At 39.0% G+C, this 25422-nt stretch overlaps 1 protein-coding gene across 2 annotated transcripts in view; it reads left to right on the plus strand.

Moving 5' to 3' along the window:
- Window positions 1-25422, plus strand: part of szt2 (SZT2 subunit of KICSTOR complex) — a 133393-nt gene that overhangs the window by 58384 nt on the left and 49587 nt on the right. Inside the window, exons 46-52 of one of the 2 annotated variants that reach the window (XM_059341183.1) lie at window positions 838-952; window positions 1772-1859; window positions 5028-5146; window positions 5948-6112; window positions 10062-10079; window positions 10481-10565; window positions 24503-24676. In XM_059341183.1, the coding sequence (XP_059197166.1) occupies window positions 838-952; window positions 1772-1859; window positions 5028-5146; window positions 5948-6112; window positions 10062-10079; window positions 10481-10565; window positions 24503-24676 (764 nt within the window). The remainder of the gene's footprint in view (window positions 1-837; window positions 953-1771; window positions 1860-5027; window positions 5147-5947; window positions 6113-10061; window positions 10080-10480; window positions 10566-24502; window positions 24677-25422) is intronic. The other variant, XM_059341184.1, reaches the window with a different exon arrangement.

Genomic DNA, 25422 nt, shown 5'->3' on the forward strand with positions numbered 1-25422 from the left:
ATGTACTTATACTATTAAAAGTAAAAGTACTCATTATGCAGAAAGGACCCACTCAGATTGTTTTATATATTAAAAATATATTATTAGATTATTTGTATTGATGCTTTTATGTAATCAGCATTTTAATTTCCCCATTATGGGCTCATTTGAACTACTTAATAAACTGTTTGATGTTTAATATATAAAAAAAAACCAACATCTTATCAATTTATCATGATTTTCTTGTCAAAAGTAACTAACGCTGTCAACTAAATGTAGTGGAGTAAAAAGTACAATATTTGCCTCAAAATGTAGTGGAGTAGAAGTATAAAGTTACATAAAATGGAAATACTCAAGTAAAGTACAAGTACCACAAAATTGTACTTAAGTACAGTACTTGAGTAAATGTACTTGGTTACATTCAACCACTGGTCTTTCAGCATTTTTCACCCCAACTTCACAAACACACAATGTTTTATAAACCCCCATTTCTATGCCAGAACATTGGGAGAGCTGTTGCAGTGCAGCTCAGTCATAAACTGACAGAGAGAAACAAATACACCCACAGATGTTCTTAAGGAAGCAATATAGTAGAAAGAAGCCCTGCGACTAAACAACATTCCCTGATGCCCCGAGCCAGATGGTGGAGCTTCACTTTTACACTGTTAATTGTTAAGGTTGGCAGGAACACCTCTATATTCTCACAGTCCCTGCTTCCACTGTTCACAAATCATTTCACAATTTCAACAAGACTGGGCTGAAAGTGATTTATAGTGAGAGTAATGCTGGCTTGGCTATTGCCAGCGTGGTCACAAAGATGTCACCTTGCTCACCTGCTGCCTGTGTTTCTCTGTCCAGACTCTGTGAGACGTCGCTCACAGGAAAATACTCTGACATGGATGGAAACCTCCACATGACTCGCTCCATCGGGCTCGCTAGAAGTCAAGAGCCCTTGTTTTCTGAGGATCTTCTGGTAAGTGCACCAATGCAGGAATCACCATTTTGACAAGCGATGTAACGATTAATTATTAAACGCTGAAATTTTGGTTACCGTTCTAATCAGAGCTATAGGCTGCCTGGACAAGTCAAGTCAACAAATTGAAGAATCGTGACTCAACTTCGACTCGTCCACTATAAGAAGTGCCTTTGAGACTTGATTTGACTCAAAACTTAAAGAAAGAAGCTGAAGAGAGTTGACCTCAGTTTGATAAATATTGAAAAAGTCAAGTTCAACCCAACAAGAAACCCAAAGAAGAGTTACAAAAAGCAGCAGAAGGCATTCTTAATATACTTCCACCATATTTCCTGAAATTTGCTGATCAGGCAGAGAAATCCTACCCATTGTGCCTTTAAGTGGAATGATTCATCAATGAATAACTAAGATTAATTATGAGGAGCCGTATAGGCCATAATTCATTCTTCCCTCTCACATTCAGAATTTTCCCTCTCACATTCACAATTTTATCTCTCACATTCACAATTTTACCTCTCCCATTCACAATTTTATACACACATTCTTTGTGAATGTGAGGGAAGAATGAATCATGGCCTATACAGCCCTTCATAACTAAGGCAGGATTTTGTATTCATTTGCCAGAATATATGATCACATTTGTGGATAACATGTTGATGCCAAATCCCTGCCCAAATGCTTCCCACAGAGCTGAAACTTCACTGAAATGTAGTTAATGCAAGCTGTTTATCAAAGAGTAGTCCACGTAATCATTCTTATTGTGGTGCAGTCAGAGTGATGGTGCCTGATTGTTTACATCACTGTTGTCTCTGTCCTCAGGGCTCCAGGTCTTCTTTGGACGGCTCTCGGCCAGTTGGACAAGTAGACAAACACATCCTGCTGCTGGTGCATGGAGTGGGGAGTGCAGGTAATAACTGGGAAATGATCAAAAGCTGATAATGATTTGTATATTTAATATTTAAGAGGTTGTTCATGATAAAATGGTAGAGTAGTATTAAGAAATCCGAGATAAAACAAGGATTTTTTCCCCCAGAAGGCAGCTTTACCGCAGAGAGCTTAAGTGTTCATCATATTACAATAAAACAAAAAAGATATTCAATTTCTTCTAGGGCATGAACAGATTTATAGTACAAGGATCTTAAATCTTAATATATCCCAAGAGTAACTGGATGCCATTAAAGACTCTCTAAAATGTAAGTAATATGATTATTTTCTTTGCTCCAGTTCTAACTCAGGCAGCAGTATTTTGTACAAACTGTCTTTTATCTATGTACTTTTTGGGAGACCAGAAAACGTTACATTGCAGAAGTGACAGCAAAGTGTGAACAAAAGTACACAGAAGGTTCTGTATCATATGGAGAAGAAAAAAAACCTACAATTCTGTTTTAGTTGTTTGTAAGGCCAGACTCGTATTGTAGTGAAGTTAATTACCAATAGCTGAAGCCTCAGTGTTTTACTGATTCAAATAGCTTGTTCAAAACTGTAAAGAGGGCTCAGACAATCAAAATCTTCAACTGTACACAGTTCAGTGTCATCAGCATAGCAACAAAACCTGCGCTTTGGGACAGTGGTTACTCTGAAAGATAGTGGACTCAAATTGAGCAATGTAGCACTTTAGAGTCATGCCTGTCATTTCTGAGTCGCCGTATCGGCCATAATTCATTCTCACATACACAAAAAATACCTCTCACATTCACAGTTTTACCTCTCACATTCACAGTTTTACCTCTCACATTCACAGTTTTACCTCTCACATACACAATTTTACCTCTCACATTCACAATTTTACCTCTCACATTCACAATTTGACCTCTCACATTCACAATTTGACCTCTCACATTCACAATTTGACCTCTCACATTCACAATTTTACCTCTCACATTCACAGTTTTACAAAAATAGGTAAATTGTGAATCTGTGAATCATCCCTCTATCTGTGGATAATTTGTCAACAAACTTTGCTCTCTTTGGCTGTAGTGGATGGAGAAAGAGGAGCGAGACAGATCACGCATGAAAGGCAGAGCAGTAACTCCCTAAACGCCTTCAGCCTATCATGTTGCTTGTGGTGTTCTGGGATGAGGCATTTTATAGCTCAACACAAATGAAGGCCTAAAGCAGCACCTCAGTGGAACGAGCTGGGGACTGATGCTGCTCTGCTGCACTGACAGCATGATGACGGGTGGAGGGAGGATAACAGCCAGAGCTGCTAACATCCTCTGCTTGTGTACTCAGTGAGCGTGCAGCAGGCTTTTGTCACCTACTACTTTTGTAAAAAAAAAAAAAAAAGCTTCTGCAAAGTAGGGGATGTCAGTACCAAATTAGATTCAAATTGGATACAAATATGCAGTTTGTTTCAGTCATTTATGTGCTTGTGTTTTATTACCTTCCACTGCATTGCCAATATCAATATTTGTGAGTTTAACCGATGATGCTGATAAAAACCAACAATATTTTTTTTTCTCCATATATTCTCTGACTGTGTGTTAGTGGCTGTCCTCTCGAAATAAAAATAGCGTACCCTTTTGTAGATTTGCTGCTGTTCCTGCTGTGGATGCCTTGATGGCACTGTTGCACTAGTGATATTTCCCTATTTCAGACAGACTGGGGTTACATCAGCAGAGCTCAGCTCATTAAAACCCCTGTCTGCTCCCTCTACTCACTGTACATTGAACTCAGTCTTTATTTTGCAACATCACCAGATAGCTGTATTGACACCCTGCCGGAAGTGTGAGTGTGTGTTTTTTGTAAAGTACACCATCAAGGTCTCTTCCGTCAGCAGAAGAAAATGTTCAGGCTGATACATGGCACCCTGTGAGGCATTGATAACTGCAAAAAACATGAAGCTTACCAAGTATTTTCTTCTTATATCTAGCAATAGTATCTTAATTATATTGTTTTGAGTACGATTTACCTAGTGACCATAACTTTATGTGCTTATTTAATTATTAGTTTTATTATTTTGTGCTTATCTAATTATCTTATTGTTTAAAGACTTGTTTTTAGGATTGACACTGTGAGCTTTTTCATGCTTTTCAAGCTATCCAGCTGTTGAATATGGTGAGTTTTTACCTAAAATATTGGCTCGAATTGAGAGTTTTAGTTACATGTAGGTTGAATGCTATTTCAAAAGCATTTTCTAAAACCAAAATGTTCTAGTTTCAAGTATTGCTAGCTTATTTCAATGTTACTACAGTTGGGCTATTTAAGCCACAATTGCTCAAAATAAGTATAATTGGATTTATCTCGAGCTATCATTGTTTTTTCCAGTGCCTAGATATTTTTGACTTTGAAAAGCTACATAACTTTTGTCTACTTTTAAGTTTTTGTTGACTAATACATATATTTAAATATATTCGACACGATATCCTGACACACATGGTACCTATGGATTCCTTAAATATTCTAGTTTAATATGAGACCAGTATCTCCAGTATATTCCTAAAAGTCAGCCTGCTACGGTTTCTGAAAAATGGCAAAAATACTGACAGCCTGCCGGCTGTCAGAACGCTAAATATGGATACATGGCCGCAATGAATCAATATTATATTGGCACGCAAAATATGGCGATACTATGCTGTATCGATTTTTTATATATATTACTTAGAATCACCAGACTGTGTGTGGACTGCTCACTTCCTATTTCTATATCTGTCCTCCAAAATGCATTTCAATGGTGGGGAATGCTAAAATTCTTATAATCCTGAAGCCATAATAAAAGTAGCACGGTTAAAGTTTAAAAAAAACTAACTCAAGGTCTACTTTATAGCTTTTTCCTGATCTTTTTTTATTGCATCCTCCTTGAATAAAGACTGGTATGATGTCATAACCATTTCAGACCTTTACCCACCTGGCCAGCTGCTTTGTGAAGTGTCCATGACTGTTGGATTGTCTGTTTCTAAATGTGCCTCTGGGGAACGGTGTGTCGGACGCTGATCAATGACCCTACAAGCACTTTGTTTGAAACATACCAAGACCTTTGATCACTGAAATGCAGTCACATCTGTGATTCACAAGCTGCTAGATGGATTGGCAGCATGAAGGTGACACAGCGATGTTTATTTTATTTCCTGTGCAGGTCCAGAGATCACAGACGAGCTTGTCAAGGTGCTGCGCAAGCGCCTGGATGAGACCACCTTAGACATCATCACTGTCATGCTCGTCAGGAACTGCAAGTTGACACCAGCTGATGTCGAGGTAAATCACTCATCAACTGTCATTTTTATAGAAGATATTATGGAATAGCATTTTAAATGTTGCACAAAGACTGACACTTCTAGATTTATAGGTTTTATTCCCACTTGGTTAGGGTTAGTAAGGAGAAAACATAATGTAAAGTATGAAAAAGTATGAAAATATAAATAAATATGGACCTGGGGGAACTTTTTTCTCCTAGATTTGACACTTTGTTCTCATTAATCTGCAACTTTTTTTCTAGTAGATTTGCCACTTTTTTCTCATAAATCTGCAACTTTTTTTCTCATAGATTTGCCACTTTAATCTCATGAATCTGTAATTTTTTTCTCATAGTTTGGCCACTTTAGTCTCATAAATCTGCAACGTTTTTCTCCTTGATTTGCCACTTTTAATCTCATAAACCTGCAACTTTTTTCTTCTAAATTTGCCGCTTTAATCTCATATATTTGCCACTTTTTTCTCATAAATCGGCAACCTTTTTCTCCTAAATTTGCCACTTTTTATCTCATAAATCGGCATTTTTTTCTTGAGATTTGCCATTTTAATCTAATAGATTTGCCACTTTTTTCTCATAAATCTGTTACTTTTTCTTGTCGATTTGCCACTTTAATCTAATAAATCTACAACTTTTTTTCTCTCGTAGATTTGCCACTTTTAATCTCATAATCCTGCAATTGTTTTTTCTCATAGAATTTCCACTTTTAATCTCCTATGTTTTACCACTTTTTTCTCAAAATTACCCCACTCACGTTACTGAAAATGACTTTGGATGAAAGCCTTCATAAGCTGTTGTGTGCTCAGTTCATCCAGCCGTCAGGATCTCCAGCCACTGAGGTGATGAACTTCAGCCTTCCCCAGTATTGTCTGCCCTGGCTGCCCGCTGTGGCTCACTACCTCAGGCAGAACCTCCTCATCTTTCTGCATGTACCCAAGTACACTGACAGCAACACAGCACACCACTTCAAGGTACAATAATGTTATTTAACTTCATAGTGTAATTTGCATGTAGCATGTCATGTCTGGTCGAGTGCTGGTAGAGATGCCGCACAGGAAACTTGCACAACTACAGTAAGAACAGCAGGTAAAAGGGAAATCTGCGACTTTTTTCTTGTATATTTGCCACTTTTAATCTCATAAATTTGCGACTTTTTTCCCGCAGATTTGCCATTTTTAAGCTTCTGAATCTGCAACTTTTTGCCCTTAGATTTGCCACTTTTAATCTCATAAATCTCCATCTTTTTCTCATAGATTTGCCACTTTTAATTAGTGATGTACCAGTGAAGCCTCATGAAACATTTACTTTATTTTCTGAGCCCACTAGGTGACGCTCTTTGTTGAAAGGAAAAGGCTCAAGCTATAGTAATTAATTGTGCTTTCAGTCCTTTGTTGAACATAGAGCGCCATCTAGTGGGCTCAGAAAATAAAGAAAATGCTTCATGAGGCTTCATTTGCACATCACTACTTTTAATCTCATAAATCCGCGACTTTTTTCTCCTAGATTCGCCACTTTAGTCTCTCATGGCTCTATAAACTGATGTTTGCAATGTACGGTTTGGGTAATAATGTTACCATTTAATTTAGAAATTACAATGAATTGGCATTATCCTTTTTAAAGCCACTTTCTGTAGGATTCAGCTTTTTTTTTTATCTTACAAAAAATAATGAAACAAAAATGTTTTTCCCATTGTTTCAGTTAAGTAAAGCCTCTAAGATCTTTTTAAATGTTCACGTTTAGTACATTTCATCTGTATAAAAACCTGTTCACAGCAGAAAGTGCTTCTAGAAGCTTGGTGACATTGGCCCTCATTTATCAAACGAGCTTACGTCAGAAAGTGAGCGTAAAGTGTGCGTAAGATGATTTCTACGCAAGCCTCGGCATTTATCAATTTGGACGTGAGCGGAGGTACGATCAGATCTCACGTCTGCTCTCAGCTCGTGTACGCAAATTTGAGTCAGCGTGAAGTCCACATGTCTGAGTCGGAGAATTGATCTTAGACTATTGCATCGATGCCTGGAGCTGATAAAACTCTGTGGTGTTTTGATTTTTAATAGTGACAAAGCAAAACATGTTTAGACTACATAATTTATCATTAAAACATAATCCAAAAATAAATACACCCTGCGATCGTGAAATTCTTTAAACAGAACACCAGCCGAGGATATTAAATGTTGTTGTCTTCTGCTGTTTACTGTTATTATTATTATTATTATTATTATCCAGCTCCGACACCGGAGCGTCAGCGTCTCCTTCACCACCGGTGCTGCCCGAATAGAAACATTTCCAATCAGCGCTGCCACACGCTCCTCTGACTAGGACATCATTATTAGTAAATGTAAAGAGGTGAATAATATCTCTCCATCATAATAATAGCAATATTCGGATATTATATACAGTATCTCACAAAAGTGAGTACACCCCTCTCATTTATGCAATGTTTTAATTATATCTTGTCATGAGACAACACTGAAGAAATGACACTTTGATACAATGTTAAGTAGTCACTGTAGAGCTTGGATAGCAAAGTAAATTTATTGTTACTTCAAAGTAACTCAAAATACAACAATGAATGTGTAAAATGCTGGCAACAAAAGTGAGTACACCCCAACTGTAAATGTCAAAATTGGACCCAAATGTCAATATTTTGTGTGGCCACCATTATTTTCCAGCACCGCCGTAACCCTTTTAGGCATGGAGTTCACCAGAGCTTCACAGGTCGCCGCTGGAATCCTCTTCCATGATGACATCACGGAGCTGGTGGATGTTGGAGACCTTGCGCTCCTCCACCTGCCGTTTGAGGATGCCCCACAGATGTTCAATAGGGTTTAGGTCTGGGGACATGCTTGCCCAGTCCATCACCTTCACCCTCAGCTTCTTTAGGAAGGCAGTGGTCGTCTTGGAGGTGTGTTTGGGGTCGTTATCGTGTTGGAATACTGCTCCGCGGCCCAGTTTATGGAGGGAGGGGATCATGCTCTGCTTCAGTATTCCACAGTACATGTTGGCATTCATTGTTCCCTCAATGAACTGTAGCTCCCCAGTGCCAGCAGCAATCATACAGCCCCAGACCATGACGCTACCACCACCATGCTTGACTGTAGGCAAGACACACTTGTCTTTGTACTCTTCACCTGGTTGCCGCCACACACGCTGGACACCATCTGAACCAAATATGTTTATCTTGGTTTCATCAGACCACAGGACATGGTTCCAGTAACCCATATCCTTAGTCTGCTTGTCGTCAGCAAACCTTTTGTGAGTTTCCTTGTGCATCTTTTTTAGAAGAGGCTTTTTCCTGGGACGACAGCCATGCAGACCAATTGAATGCAGTGTGCGGCGTATGGTCTGAGCACTGACAGACTGACCCCCCACCCCTTCAACCTCTACAGCAATGCTGGCTGCACTCATACGCCTGTTCTCCAAAGCCAACCTCTGAATGTGACGCTGAGTGCGCGCACTCAACTTCTTTGGTCGACCATGGCGAGGCCTGTTTTGAATGGAACTTGTCTTCTTAAACCGCTGTATGGTCTTAGCCACCGTGCTACAGCTCAGTTTCAGGGTGTTGGCAATCTTCTTATAGCCTAGGCCATCTTTATGTAGAGCAATAATTCTTTTTTTTAGATCCTCAGAGAGTTCTTTGCCATGAGGTGCCATGTTGAACTTCCTGTGACCAGTATGAGAGTGAAAATACCTAATTTAATACACCTGCTCCCCAATCACACTTGACACCTTGTTACACTAACTAGTCGCATTACACAGGGAGGAAAAATGCCTAATTGGTCCAAATTTTGGCTTAATTTTGAGATTTTCACTTGGGGTGTACTCACTTTTGTTGCCAGCATTTTACACATTCATTGTTGTATTTTGAGTTACTTTGAAGTAACAATAAATTTACTTTGCTATCCAAGCTCTACAGTGACTACTTAACATTGTATCAAAGTGTCATTTCTTCAGTGTTGTCCCATGACAAGATATAATTAAAACATTGCAGAAATGAGAGGGGTGTACTCACTTTTGTGAGATACTGTAGATTATTAGGCTTTATATATCACAATGTCACTACTTAAACCTCGCCGGGAGTTTTATAGTCCGCTACTCTGCTGACAGCACCACTGATTTCCTTCTTTTTCACTTTTTATGCTGCCAAACAAAACCAGTTTGTTGTGTTGCAGCTGTTGGACGTCAGCGTTTCACTTTCTGACTGAGAAATTCCTCTTCTTTTTGAATTAAAACTTACTTTAAAACATTGTTTACCTCCTTTAACCAAAAAGCTGAAAACTTTTTAGTCCGTGCTCCAAATGTAAAATATTCAGTGAACTTGTTTGAGTTTATAACTATAAGTACTTCTATTTCATAAACCTCTGTCGCTGCGTTTTTCTTTAATATGTCTATATTGCCTCTTTTGTTAATTGTAACGGTGCACTTTGCTAATAAAGCTGACTTTAGAGGGCGAAAAAATCCTCCTTTTGGCCGTATTGCGCCCTTCGGTGTCGTAAACTCTGAGGGCGAGCCATCTGAATCAGGTATATATTAGGGCGTGGTATTTAAATTACGCTTGTTTCGAGCCGCCACATTTATCAACAGCCGATCATTCTTACGCTGTGATTGGCGAGATACGATCGTTTGATAAATCACACGTGGACCCTGTCGTAAGACGAAATAGTATACACTCGGATCTGGGTTCGTTTCTACGCTTGCTTGATAAATGAGGGCCATTGTGACTACTTGTAGGGACAGTTTATGACCTAACGAAGCCATGAGCTACTGTAGCTAGCTTGCTCATGTGCAAAACAATATTCCACAGACATATTTGTGCTGTGTAAATTTGTATTAAAAGACGTCTTATAACTGTTTTGCAAATCGTGCCCTCTTGGTGGAGCAGAGACACAATAAAAGCTTCCTCTGTTTTGGTTTCTCCAGCTCTCCGTTCCCTCAAAGGTCAGCTCTGTCAACCTGTTCTGTCTTTGGTCGACAGACTTCACCACAGATAAGTGGTTGGGCCAGAAGGAATAGTTTGATAGTTTGGAATTAGAAATGTGATATTCTCTTTTTCCTACCAGAGGAACTTTCATGTCTCATATGCATTAATAATGTGGAGCTTGTGCCAGCTTAGCTGAGCTTAGTATAAAGACTGGAAGCAGGGGGAAGTAAAAAGTTAAAAAAAAAAAACCTGCATGTATAAAGCTTAGTAATTAATATGACATATGTATTTAGTTTGTTTCATACACAAACAATGTAACACAATGATAAGTTGTGGCTTTACTGACCCAGTAGGCACCACTTGGTACCATTTTGCTGAGCTTCCAGGAGCTGATTTTTTTCTTCTGTTCTGTCTGCAGCACTACTTTCATTTGAACAGCGACTTGGCTGACGGTGATATCTACCTCTACAATAAACCAGGAGGCCAGGGGACAGGAGGCAAAGGTAAATACATTCACCCAGTCCAGCATGCCCTCCATGCCACCAGGCCTGATTATTAGATGACAAATCCCGCCTCGTTTACCATACTGAGAAAAATGTTAAAACAGATTTTAAATCCATGTGTATAATGTGCACATAAATATCCACAAACTGCTACTGCACTTCTTACTCTTCATATGCTCTTTTTATAGTAATACTTTGGAATACACTTGTATATCTTTCTATTCTTTTATACTGCAGCCCTATATACTTGTCCTCTGTATTGCACCTTGTTTTCTGTCTTGTTTTGATAATTTGCAGCTCATGTGCAGTCTGAATGCATGCTTCACTCCCACTAATGCTACCTAGACATCAGAAGACTTTGAAAAGATTTGGAAAAGACTCCCGGTAAAACTATCAGCTCACAGCTGCTCACATCTAAAGACAAGTGTTTAGAGTTTTCAGTCCCAGCCTAGTCTCACACTGAGATTTTAGACAGACTGTGAATCTGTCAGGGTAACTATTTACAAGACTATAACTAGATACTTTTAGCTTTTTTTCCCACAATGCAATTTTTTTCCTCATCATGCTCTTAGTAAAAACTTACAAACTGGAGGAGAAGCAGCTTTTGGCTCCAGCTGCTCTAGTGTGTGCAGTGGTTTGTGTTGAAAAAAAAAAGAAAAAAGAAGAAGAAAGGGTTTCTGTTTTTCTGACATGAAAAGTTGACTATTTTACAGTAAAAGTACCGGTAGATATAAGGAAGAATAAAGGAATTGAACATTTAGAAATGAATTCATGATATACATTTATGTCCTATTTAATTATAATTTGTGTAATTGAATAGTTATATTTATCAGCTCTATCAACTTTCATTCAGTTAATCATACATTAATCATCAATTATTTATTATTTATTTATGAATACATTTATTTATACATTTTAACTGAGTCTCCTTACTGTTCTCTTTACTAAGAAACAGAGCTCCCAAAAATCCCGCTTATGGCCGTAAATATATGACATCGCTATATTTTTAGAACTGAGCTTACTAGCATTATTGTGATGTTACTTTTTCCTGTTGAAGTGGTTTTTCACACTGCAGGCCTTGATGCTCAATTCGGATTTTTTGCTCAGATCCGATCTTTTTGTATTTGGCTGTTTTGGCATTATTTTTCAAATGTGACCTATATCAGACACTAGTGTGAACTGATCACGGCCCTGAACTGACCCGCATGCGCAGAAGAGCAACATTTTTAACTTTGCGTTATAAGAATGGCGTGGCTCCTTTAAGAAACGGGGCAAGTTATGTGTGTGCTAGTGGACGAGCGAAACAGGGAGATTGGGTGATACGAGCAGAGAAAAGAGTAAAGGTGTTCACTCAAGCAGTAACTATGCAGTGTAAGTCACAGTTATAAGGTAATAAAGACTAATTTCAGCTCCTGTGTGTTGCTTTCTATATGTTGTTAAAAGTGAATGGGGTTAACCCACAACACACATCTCCCCTGGGCCCTCTGACCATAGTGGGCGAGCTAGAGTGACGTAAAAGTCAGATGAAATGCGACAAGATCGGTTTAGACTGAGGTCGCATTGGAAAACCTCAGTTATGTATCAGATTTAGGACCACATTACATATGAAAGTGGCCTGGATCTGATTAGAAAAAATCTGATTTGTGCTATTCAGACTGTCATAAAAGAATCAGATCTGAGTCACATATGAGCAAAAAAATTGGATTTGGGTCCAATTTGCCTGCAGTCTGAACATAGCAAAAGTCTGCTTCCTCATCAAACTAGTTTTTCCCCTCAACCATGACATGAATGCAACATCAAACCTGAAGGGCAACCATTAATACGCCACCTTTCTGTTTCCCTGAGTCAGCGCTCGTCAACTCTACACTAAACATTGCAGCAGCTGTATCCCAGCTTAAACTGTATGATGCGTCCGGTCCTTTGGGTGTCAAATGACCTGATGCTTTGTGCTGCTGCTCCAGTGTGTTGCCTTTAATCTGTGCAGTGCCTAACCAGAACCTTACTGAAGTACTAACCTCAACTAGGTGGGCAGCACCATGACAAACACTGTGTCGAGAAACTTCAAAGCCCACAAGCATGTTGAGAGATTGAGAGTCCTCCAGTGGTGGAATGTAACTAAGTACATTTACTCAAGTACTGCACTTAAGTACAATTTTGAGGTACTTGTACTTTACTTGAGTAAGCGTACACCATCCAGGAGACAAATGACTCTTTACCCTGGCTGCTGAAAAAAATCCTAGAGGAAACACTGAGCATCAGCATAATTATTTTTTTGGGTGGCTTTCTCTTTGTCCATCTTCTCCCAGACCAACTAGATTGGCAACCTAATTAGCTTTCTTGTAAAATCTCAGCTGTCTTATTATTATTATTATATTGTAGAGGTTAGTTGACAGCTGCACAAACAAAAACACATTTAGCTGTCCATAGAGAGTGGATGTGACCAGCAGGAGGCTGCTGTCTGGGCTACCAGTCCTACAAACACTGTATGTAATTACACTTGTGTGGAAATGGATTTACTTAGTGTTAACAGTACTTAGTGTATAAGCATGTTGAGAGATTGAGAGTCCTCCAGTGGTGGAATGTAACTAAGTACATTTACTCAAGTACTGTACTTAAGTACAATTTTTAGGTACTTGTAATTTACTTGAGTATTTCCATTTTATGTTACTTGTTATTTCTACTCCACTACATTTAGCTGACAGCTTTAGATACTTTTCAGGTCGAGGTTTAACATGAAGAAATATATCAATTTAAAAAATGTTTATTAATTAAACCACATAACTGTGTATTAAGTAGTAAAATGAGCCCTACATTGACGTCATTAATAAATGCATCAATATTAATGGTCTGATAATATGTTTTGAATATATAAAACAATCTGAGAGGGGCCATTCTGCATAGGGATTACTTTCACTTTTGATACTTTAAGAACATGTTGATGCTGATACTTTTGTACTTAATATGAATGTAGGCCTCTTACTTGTAGCGGAGTCATTTCAAAGGGTTCTATTAATATGTTTACTTAAGTTAGGGATATACTGAATACTTCTTCCACCACTGGAGTCCTCCACTGTACTATTTAGTTGTCCTTGTTGATACACATGAAGTAGTATATGGGTGGTTCCTGTTGTGTTTGTTGTTGTTCTTGTGATGTGACAACACATCTGCATCTCCCTGAAAGTACACAGAGCTTGCATTCAGTATCACTTCATGCAAAGTGTTCAGTTTTAGTTCCAGGAACTTACAAGCAGAAGTTATGTTTCATGAACTGAAATGATTCATTTGTAATTAGGAGAAGAAATATAGCTCACAAAATCACAATTCATTAATACTGAAACTATATTCTTCTGGCCTCTTTCTTTACTTTAGTCCTTGTTTTTATCCCTAATATGTCTACATACAATTTATCCATCTCCTTCATAACATAGTTGTTGGATACACGCAACAGGCACTTTATTATTAGCAAGGTGTACCTAATAAAGTGGCCGGTGGACCATCTGCTTCAAGGTTGGATGTGTTGTGCGTTCACGAGATGCTCTTCTACAGACCTTGGGTGTAACCAGTGGTTATCTGAGTTACTGTTGAACCAGTCTGGCCATTCTCCTCTGACCTCTGACCTCTGACATCAACAAGATATCAAGGCTCTCTGGATATTTTCTCTTGGGACCATCCTCTATAAACCCTAGAGATGGTTTTAAGATCAGCAGTTTGTGAAATACTATAGACCAACAACTATGCCACATTCAAAGTCACTTAAATCACCTTTCTTCTTCATTCTGATGCTGGTTTGAACTTCAGCAGCTTGTCTTCACCATGTCTACATGCCTAAATGCTTTGAGTTGCTGCCATGTGATTAGCTGATTAGATATTTGCGTTAATGAGCAGTTGAACAGGTGTACCTAATAAAGTGGCTGGTGAGTGTATGTTCTCTCCCTTGTTTACGATGAGCAAATCATTTATTGGAAACAGGCTTGGCTAGGTTATCTTCGTGCTCCATTGGCCTCTCTCCCCTTTTGTTAAGCTGCTGCTTTGGAGCTAGTATGATATCATAGTTTTATATAGATAGATAGATAGATAGATAGATAGATAGATAGAACTTTATTGTCTGTCACGAGTGACAGAAATTCATTTTTGACAGGCTCATATAAAAAACACTAAGAAACAAACAAACATTAAAAACACAAAAAAGTGTACAATCATGCTAAAAAGGAGGGGGGGGGGGGGGGTGGCTGTTAAAAGCAACAGAGTGTTCATTTTTTGTTGTTCAGGGTGGTTATTGCAGAGGGGGACGAAGGATATCATATTTAGAGTTCATTTTCCTCTCCCTGTCTGGCAAAACAGAAACTTCTACACTCCTCATCACTTTTCACACAGTGCTATTTTTTTTTGATGAGCCAGGGTTTCCGCTATATTCATTTAGTAGTGGCGGCCCGCTACTAAATGAGATTAGACTACCTGTTAGAGCGAATGGCTAGCTAACTTTACTGGAAGAGAACAAAGCACAATGCGGCCAGTCAGCCTGCACTTGTTTTCCCAGTGAATTTATTTACCAAGTGTTGCGGTAAGAACCCATTAGATGCGCCTTCAAAATAAAAGCACATGGATGTGTTAACAGAGTCCGCCACAGAATTTACAAGAAGACTGTCAAAATATGATGCTTTGAATAAAACATAGAAGAACCCTTATTATCCTTTAGAATAATTCATTTAAATATACTATAATTAAGATGGGATAGTGGCATTAGAGTGTTTGAGAGGCCACTAAATTGAGGCTTTTAGTGCAAAAAAATTCTCCCAAGGAGCATGCAACAGGTCCGCCCTACTTTGTTCAGGTCCCCCAATCACAGTCTCAACACTGGTTCGAAAGCTTGTTTTGCAGTCGATTGCCATTTTTAATACTTTCTAAATTGCAGATTGATATTTACAAACGTACACCATCCAGGAGACAAATGACTCTTTACCCTGGCTGCTGAAAAAAAATCCTAGAGGAAACACTGAGCATCAGCATAATTATTTTCTTGGGATGGCTTTCTCTTTGTCCATCTTCTCCCAGACCAACTAGATTGGCAACCTAATTAGCTTTCTTGTGAGAGACCACCTACATTTTGCAGGACAAAATCTCAGCTGTCTTATTATTATTATTATATTGTAGAGGTTAGTTGACAGCTGCACAAACAAAAACACATTTAGCTGTCCATAGAGAGTGGATGTGACCAGCAGGAGGCTGCTGTCTGGGCTACCAGTCCTACAAACACTGTATGTAATTACACTTGTGTGGAAATGGATTTACTTAGTGTTAACAGTACTTTGTGTAATTGTATGCTTTTATGCAAATCAAGATAAGATGAAGTTCAGTCTGTTTCTGTCACATTCCCTCTCAAAATATTTCCCTTACGGACTGATTTGATTTATGCCATTTCATATTGCAATACTTTCTCATTATCAATATGTTCACTTCATCTATTGGCATTTGGAGTCAGTTAAAGGGAGTGCTGCTGTGTGACTGAAAGGTTACCCTGTTAAATGTGAAAATGTGCTTGTGGAAAGTGAATAAATAACTTTAACTGCTCTCACCAAAGGGCAATTCAATTAAAGGATGTAAATGATGAGTTTAGTCTCATTTATAATTATTGGTATTTTTTTTTTACAATTTTATTTTATATTACATTTCATTGCCATTTAAATGTAACATTTGGTTCTTAATCACAGTGCTACATTTTCATTTGGAGAACACATTACCCTGGGTTGGATGACTCGGGTAGCTTTGTTTCACTTAACAAAAACAAAGAAACTTTTCAATTCAATCAGAAAGTTTTTTTCTTTCAGTGCAGTTAAAAAGTTCTCGGCAGAGTCACATGACTAGGACCAACAAGATCTCCAACCTAAACGACAGAATAGGCTGTTTGTCAATACCACCCGAAGTCAAAATGAGTGTTTCGCAGCTCATGTAACAGTGGAGCGTTCTAAAAATAGCACACATGCCTTTATACATACACATTAGAGGTGTGGGAAAAATCAATACAGCATAGTATCGCGATATTATGCGTGGTGATATATAATGATTCATATCACCAAGTATCGATATTTAGCGACAGTATTTTCAGTATTTTTGCCATTTTTTTGCAGTAGCAGGCTCACTTTATGGAATATACTCCAGATTCTGGTCTAGAAACTAGAAGATCTAAGGAATCTATAGGCACCATGTTTAATTAAAAAATATCAAAGCTCAAAGTTTTTTAAAGTTTGATAAAATGCTGCAGTTGTTGTCGTCCATACATGTTTGATATCAGTTCAGTTCAGTTTAAATGAATACTTTGTTGGTCAGTCTGTGGGTTTGACTCTCATTGTGGAGAAATAAAAAGACTGAAGTGAGATGAACAGACTGAGAATTTTCTCTTATTTGACAAAACTATTCTTGATTGAATTTAATTATGTGGACACAAAATGCAGTTAAACAGTTAAATCACAATATATTGTATCGCAATACTCACCATATCGCAAAATGCTTAAAATCGCTATAATATTGTGTCGTGACTCGAGTATCAGGATAAAATCGTATTGTGGGGCCTCTGCTGATTCACACCTCTACATGCAACATCATTTTTGCTGCAGCTCATTAAACAGCTTAAAAACTTCACATCAGTCAGCTTAGATGCCTAATGATGTGGTTGTTATTCTTCATCACTGTCCATCCTAAACTTGTAAACTACAGTTAGAGGTGCACGTTTGACACACACATGCACACAAACAACAAAGTTAAGTTACATTACATTTTAAAATTATTTTAACTGAATAGATGACTCCCTGTGGTTATAGTTGCAGTTAAAGCTTGCATATGGTGCAATAACTGAGAATCACAGCTCTTATGTGGTATAACCTGACCGCCACTACACTAAGTTACCATCCTGTTCTGCTTCTCATAGCAGAGATTCATTAAATCATTGTATCTTATTTCATCTATATTAGGAGACAGATGATGAACAGCATGTTATCGCACACAAACACAGGGTCATTTTATAATTAATGTCTCCTCTCCTGTCACTGTCGAGGGCTGCATTCACATTGGCCTTTTCTCTGGGTTCAACATATGTATTCAACTGTACAGTGCAGTCATTAGAAAACATTAATTACCTGACAGGAGGGATCAGGTAACAGCATATTATGTTCCGCAGCCGCTAAAACTAATGAGATGGAGTCCGAGCTTCTCTGCACAGCAATTAAAATGTAGTTAAGACAGCAAGTTGAATGAGTGCAGGAGCAAGAAAAATATCCTTATAAACCTATCCTACCCTTGATGTATATGACTTGACAGCCACATTTTTTTTTAAGACTAAAAGGTGAGAATTACCACAGAGCTCCCAGTCCACTGCAGCAGGAAACCAACCTATACTTTAAGTTGTAAGTGGAGCTGTTAGTTGCTACTTCAATTTCAATGCAAGGAAACCGAAATCGTGCATAATATTCAAACATATCAGGTTTTTTTTTTTTCATTTGGAGAACGATGCAGAGTTTAAATGGCAGATATCAAACTGGATGGGACTTTCACCCAGGAGAACAGGGTCCTGTCCAGCGTGAAAACAAAAGTAAACAACTTTTAACGTAACTTCCGTTGCTCACGACACCCTTGTAACTCATTCACTTCAGGCATTTATGTACATGTATTTACTGTTTAAACTGTCTTTTATAACACCTAACCAGGAAGTTTTTTTTGCCCTAAACGTAGGTCAGTGGTTTTGTAGCATATATTCACTGAAACTGCAGCCTATTAGTGTATTATACATGTATTACTTGGGATTTCCACCGGGCGCGTTACAGCCACGGAACGGCAGCATAGCGAGCCAGCTGTATACACGCGAGATAACGAGAACACGCGATAATCCTGACCATGCGCGAGACCGCGAGATCCCGTGATTAACTGTGTGTATAAAGTAGGGTGACCATATTTTGATTTCCAAAAAAGAGGACAATCGGCATGGCCTCGAGACACAAATTCAGACAGGCTTCTCGGAGGTTGATGAACATGCTTTATTATGCTTCAATGGTGCAAAATTAACTTCTGTAATAAAATAAAATGAAATCTGTAAAAACTTGTAACAAAATAATAGCTCTCGTAGACTCTTTTCAAATAAATGAATAAATAATATGAAATAATGTTCTAAATATGAACTCTTCTGTTAGAAAATCTAGCTTCAACAATATATCTCTTAATAACTGCAATAAGATAAATAATAGAAGAGTCTCACAAAGATACTAACTTAACAAACAAAAAGGATCTATACTTTTCATCTGTAGGCCTAGTTGTCTTTGAGCTTTGAGATCTCCAGCACCTTTATTAGACACTGAGACATATGTGCCAGCTTTGCACACAGTGCACTCTGCCTCCCACCTGTCCCGACCGGGACGGTACGTCGGAAATTTTTTTTGCAGTTCATCTGTGAAGCTGCACTTACGCTTTGGCATTTCCCGTGCAATGCTGCTCCGCTGTTCGATCTGCCCTCTGTCTGCTCTGCTCTCTGTCTGTGTGTGTGTGTGTGTGTGTGTGTGCGGCGCTGACCCGCCCACAAGGCAGCCTCTTGGTAATTACGTCTCGCAAAATTGTGTGTAAAGCACCGGTCAATTTACGTGCATGTGTACTGGTCCTATGAAAAACCGTGAACACCGGACATTTTCGTGAATTTATAAAACCCGGCCGGACGCCCTGGACAGGACGTAAAAAGTGGACATGTCCGGGCAAAAGAGGACGCTTGGTCACCCTAGTATAAAGTAAACAACAACAACAACCAACAGCTTACTTTGCTTCTCTGACGTGGTAGATCTGTTGATCTGACCATCTATCATAAAAACAATGTGTTGTGTCATAAATGATTGTATGATGTTCCACTTCAACAATCAGTCTCTTGTCGTCCGTGTCGCTGATCCTCTGAGACCCTTTGATTGATTGATTGCTGATCTGGTGCCCCGGTCATAACATAATGTTGATGGGAAGTAGTTTTAGGCTGCATGAACTGCCTATTGTGTTTTATTTTGAAAGGGGGCGGAAGTGTTTTACGCTGATTCTGAGTTGGACTTCCTGTCTGGTGCGATCTGCTCTGTTGAGATTTACGCAGTTTAGCAGCGTCTCGTGGAGAAATAGAGAAATATTCTTCTCACTTCAGTCTTTTTATTTCTCCACAATGAGAGTCAAACCCACAGACTGACCAACAAAGTATTCAGTCAAACTGAACTGAACTGATATCAGACATGTATGGACGACAACAACTGCAGCATTTTATCAAACTTTCAAAAACTTTAAGCTTCACTGCTCTAAATTTTTTTGAATGAAACATAAATAAAGCCGTACTTTGCAGCATTATTTCAACAACTTCCTGACACAATTTCCTGACGCACATGGTGCCTATAGATTCCTTAGATCTTCTTGTTTCATATGATACCAATATCTCTAATATATTCTAATATATATTATAAAAGTGAGCCCACTACAGCCTCTGGAAAAAAAATAATCGCAATACTATGCTGTATCGATTCCCCCCCTCCACCTCTCGGTGCATGGCACTTTTACCGTGTGGGTGTTTTTATGTTAGATGGTCGTGGTTTGTAATCGAATGAACATACTCGCATCACTGAATGTTGAAGTAGATATTGGCTGCTGGAACCATTCCTATGGTTGCAAAAATGTATTCAAAATTTTAGCTGAAGTCAATTTGAGCCTTCAGCAGTCTGAGACAACCATGTGACGTGAGTATCTTCCAATGTTTAGTACAAGATTGCAGAGATTGTGTTTCATTGCTGAGATGTGGCAGTGGGAGCGTTCCTGCTCGTCTCTTTGGCTGAGCTTTATTAGAATGCGTCTTTGCATGAAACTATGACTTTGGATTTTGTCTTTTACATGTGGTCATGTTGGTAGGTAAGATGATGCTTCAAGTGATCTATCCAATCTCTTTACTTGGCTTATTCATTTTGTGAGCAATTGTAAAAAGGTCTTCAGTCTATCACTGAGCCAAAGCATCCACCTGTGGACCATTAGTGGAAGGGGACGAAAACCACATTGCATTGATGGATTCTCACATAACTACGTGCAGATTTCAGCCCTGCTCTGAGTTTACTGATGTTAAATGTAATTGGAAGTGAATCAATGGTCATGATATTGGGCCACCATGATATTGGTCCTCTTTAATGCTGTTCTCCTGGTGTATTTAATGTTGGCCCAGGTACCATGTCGGAGCTGGTTCAGCATCTCCTCCCACCTTCTCAGTTTAAAGGTACCACCACATGTGTTCTTCTGTCTTCTTTCCAGTTTTTTCACACCCATCGTGTTGACTGAAGCCCATGCTGCTGCTGACCCTGTGTGCTCTGCTCTTGGCCTTTTTGTCTTAAAGACTTTCTTTGCAGTGTTGCACCTCCTTCTGTTCAGGCTTCCCCCAACATAAAAGCTGTATTTATTTTTGATTTGCCTTTAGATTCAGCATGGACCTCCAAGGTGCATGAAGCGTTTTGATGTTTTTGGTATGTGAGCCAGTGTTTCTTGGCTCTTCAGCTTACCGTAGATGTGTCCAAAATGCTTTTAGTGTAGCTTCTCCTTCTGTTCATTAAATCATGCAGCCATCTGAAGGCCTGCAGGACACATATGTTGATGAATCTGTCGCCTCTGATTTGATAAATGTTGCATGAGATTGCAGTGACATTACATATGGCCATCAGCTGTGTTTACCTTTATTAAATTACGTACAAATGTGTGACTATTTAGAACGTGAGATACAGTAGAATTGACACTGAAACACCTCAGCTCACCTCACCTCAACCCTGTGGGACGCTGCTGCATTGTTGGATTTTGTGTGAATGCACCAGATGTGCACATTTCATCCTGTCCTCTGTGCCTCTCTGATCTGTGGGCCTCACACCTGCAAAAAACAACAACAATGAAGCAAATAAAACCCACAGCGATCCAACAACCCGTTCTTCCTTCCTTTAATTACCGCTGCTTTGTATCATCCAGAAGCTAAACGGTGTCTTGTGCATTCGTATCGGATACCAAACGGAGCAACAAAGTGTTGGTATTTGATGATCTGAGAATGAGAACGGCCTGCACACTGTTACTGGCGCGGGGTTATGCAGTGGGGGCCCACAGAATACTATTTTGTGCAAAGAGCTGATGCCCATAAATGTTCGAAACACAGCAAAATAAGAAGAATAAATACCAAGAGGAAATATCTATCCATTGTTTTTTAGTATTACAGAGCATTTTGCCTTCTTCCTTCATCCCCACTTTCAAGTTCAGAGCCATATTATTAAGTGGCTAAAGCCATTGTAAGATGGCAACATGTTGTTGCTCTTGTGAGTCGATCTGTTAATCGTTTGTTTAAGTATTGAACGAGTGGATTGTCTGATTAAATATGATAGACCTAAACTACCGAAGGGTGTGTTCCAATTACCATGGAATCACACTCTTCTCCCCTGGAAAGTCAACTCCAGGGTGCTGGAAAGAAGGCTCCGGCCGATTGTCGAACCTCAGATTCAGGAGGAACAATGCGGCTTCCATCTTGGCTGTGGAACAACAGACCAGCTCTTTACCCTTGTGAGACTTCTGGAGGGGTCATGGGATATGGGATGTAACCAAAGTGAGAGCTGTGTCCACATACTCGGCACAATGTCAAACACATTCCCAGTGGGTGTTGGCCACTGGTGTGGTTCTTTTGGCTTGGAAATGTCCAGTTTCTGTATAACAATTAACTGAGTTCATTGTAACGTTTCCAAACAAAGGTATACTTCCTTCTTAAACAAATAAAGTTATATTTCCAATTTATACATCACATTTCTGCGGTCAAAAAACTGTGTGCCTCTGGGGCATCTCACCACAATCAGTCATACACCGGTGCCTTATATTAACTCATGACATCAGAACCCATAATGAGCGCTCTTCTCCAACCGGTGGTGGGAGGCGCAAACAAAGAAATAAAACAAACAAATAAACAAATAAAGCAAAATGTAGTTCTCTTAAGTTACATCATTTACACACAGTGTTATTACTATGCCATTAGCCATCCTTTGTGACTTTGAGTGAAATGATCAATAAATGTCATATCTTACACTTTTGGTGAAGTTTTTTGTGTTTCCTGCAAAACTTGAAATGACCCGGTCCCGGATAAGCGAACGAGAATGGATGGATGGATGGATGGATAGACTTAAACTGCTCTTTGTGTGAAGTGAAGGACACCCTGAAGATGTTTTTCATTTATTTTGGTCTTGCCCTTTCTCAACTAAATTATGGGAAGATATTTGTAACCTGATTTCGATTGAACCTCATTTGTCCCTGTGCTTTGAACATATACTGTTTGGTTTCACTGACTTTCCTTTTTCAAAAAGAGTTAGCCAAATGGCATATCCATAAATGTCGTTACATTAATCAAAAACCTCTCTTTCTTGTCTTTGAAAATGAAACCAAACAATATATTAAGTCTATTAAGAAATCGACCAACATGAAAGCTATAAAAACTTTGAATTTATGTACACTTTACAATGTTTTTGTATGGAAGCTTGCCTCTGTATTGTTGAAACCCCTTGACGGCGTTCTCTTGGTGTATTGTCTTGTATTGCACCATGTTGCTTTAATAAAAAAAATAGAGAGAGAGAGAGCAAAGTAGCTGCACAGTGTTGTTGTGCATGCATCCTGTTGTTTTTTACTCGCGCACCTGCCTCTGCTTCACTCGGTTGTTGAATATGTGCGCGAAGATCAAACAAGTGCGCTCGGCAGTTGAAATCTGCGCGTGCAACAAGAAATAATTGGGTATGCGCGCAGAGAGATCTACGCGCGTGCAGATGTGTTATCGCTCACGCGATTTATGACTCAAAAATGACGCCGTATTTAACCTTTTCTGTGATGAGCATTCATTTACATTTATTTCACATACACTATTATTGGGAGTTTGACCTTGTTCATAGACTTGACGAAGCTTTATCTGATTAATCCTTGAAGTTTTCCCCCATGCTTAATTTTAAAGTGAAGTCATACATTTATTATCACATTTTCTGACCAAAATTCACACACATCTCAGTCTCATCTTGCAACCAACCTGAACTCAGGGAGCTGGGGCTGAAAAGCTCTGCTACATGTGATCACTTTTTTCTTCTCCTAAAACCTAATGTAGCTTGTAATAAGGGGGCACGGCATGTAATTATTGTAGTCTTTATCAGAGTGAGACATATCTCAGTATTGTAGTAAAGTATTGAAACTGCAAATGGCTTTGCACGTCGAAGTTTTAACAGCTTGTGCACGATGAATTAAATTCAATTTAATGACCACAGTTATTTGTATGGGGTTTTTTTTGCTGGTAATTGCATTCCAAAAACAAGTGTAACAGAACAACTTCCCTCTTATTCTTTTGGTTGATAATGATCAAAGTAGTATCAAAATTGTTGATTTGTTTTAGAATGGTAAAAAACATCATTATTTTTTAAATGCATCTGTGTGTCCTGTCTCCAGCCAGCTTCATGCATGCTAATGCTCACCCATTGTGCATGGTGCACAATAACACCCAAGACCACATCAAAATTATTATATCTAGCAATACTATCACACACAGTGTTAAAGGGCAACTATACCTCATGGTAAAGCATTTTCACAGTTAATACATGTGATAAGGAAGTAAAGCATCAAAAACAGAAAAAGACTGAACCATTCACTGTTAGGTTCTACTAAGTTCATTTTAATGGCAATTAAACCAAATGTTATATTTCACAGTTCTACAAATGGATATTTGCCTAATATCCCCGAGGCTAAATGAGAAATGGTCCACCCTTAATGGTTCCACAGTTAAAGCAAATCATTGACTGTGACTCAGCAGGTCGTATAATTTGAAAACCCACTGGAGCTGACGAGATTTCAGTTTTTAAAACTCTCTACAAGTCGGTTGGTCATTTAAACATGTTCCGCTGCTCTTCCAGGTATCGCCTGCATCGCCCTCTCGTTCGTGGACGCCAATGGCCGTCCCCTTCAGGTTCCAGTTCAGGACTGTGCTGCACTGCAGAGGTCAGAGAACTGCACCACACCCCTTCATCCAGACAACTTTGATGAACTGACCGCTGTGGGTAAAGTGGACTCCATCAACATCAGCTCAGGTACGAGTCAACGCAACTGTGAGCAGCATCCAGTCAAATTGAACTTAACTGATATCAAAAATGAATGGACGACAACAATTGCAGCATTTTCTCATAAGTCTCCCTACATTTCAGACACAACTCAACATTCAAATAGCTATGTAGGGTTTTTAAAAACATGGTGTGTCTCAGGTCCAGGGAAGCAATGTGGAATACTATCAAAGGACCAGTACAAAGACAAGGGTTGCCTGACAGTAGTGATGTGCCAATGAAGCCTCATGAGGCATTTTCTTTACTTTCTGGGCCCACTAGATGGAGCATGTAGCATCACTGTATCCCACATGAGACAGCTTTTGGCTATCGAAATTTCACATTAACTACTAATATAAACCATAATGTTATGTTTCCAGTTAATGAAATGGTGTGAAACTAGAGTCCAACTTCTAATCTTTCAAACTGAATATCATTTTAACCGTGTACGTTAGCCTTGGGTTTACCAGAGTCGGCTCTGGTAAAGGATGCTAACGCTAGTGAATTAGCCGTGTGCTAACTGTTTCCCACATCCCACACTTGGATCTTCTCGCTGTAAAACAATGGGGGCTGCTGATTTTTTTTCAGGGGGAATTGGATGTTTCTGCGTAAGCCAAATAAATATCAAAGTTATCAACACACCTGGGCCGTACTTCTGTCCTTCACAATAAAATACATCAAAAATTCAGATCACTACTTTTTAAGATTGTCGCCCAAGCGTTCTTACTGCTTTCTCT

The sequence above is a fragment of the Centropristis striata genome, chromosome 9 (assembly GCF_030273125.1).
Source record: "Centropristis striata isolate RG_2023a ecotype Rhode Island chromosome 9, C.striata_1.0, whole genome shotgun sequence".
NCBI classification, from domain to species: domain Eukaryota; kingdom Metazoa; phylum Chordata; class Actinopteri; order Perciformes; family Serranidae; genus Centropristis; species Centropristis striata.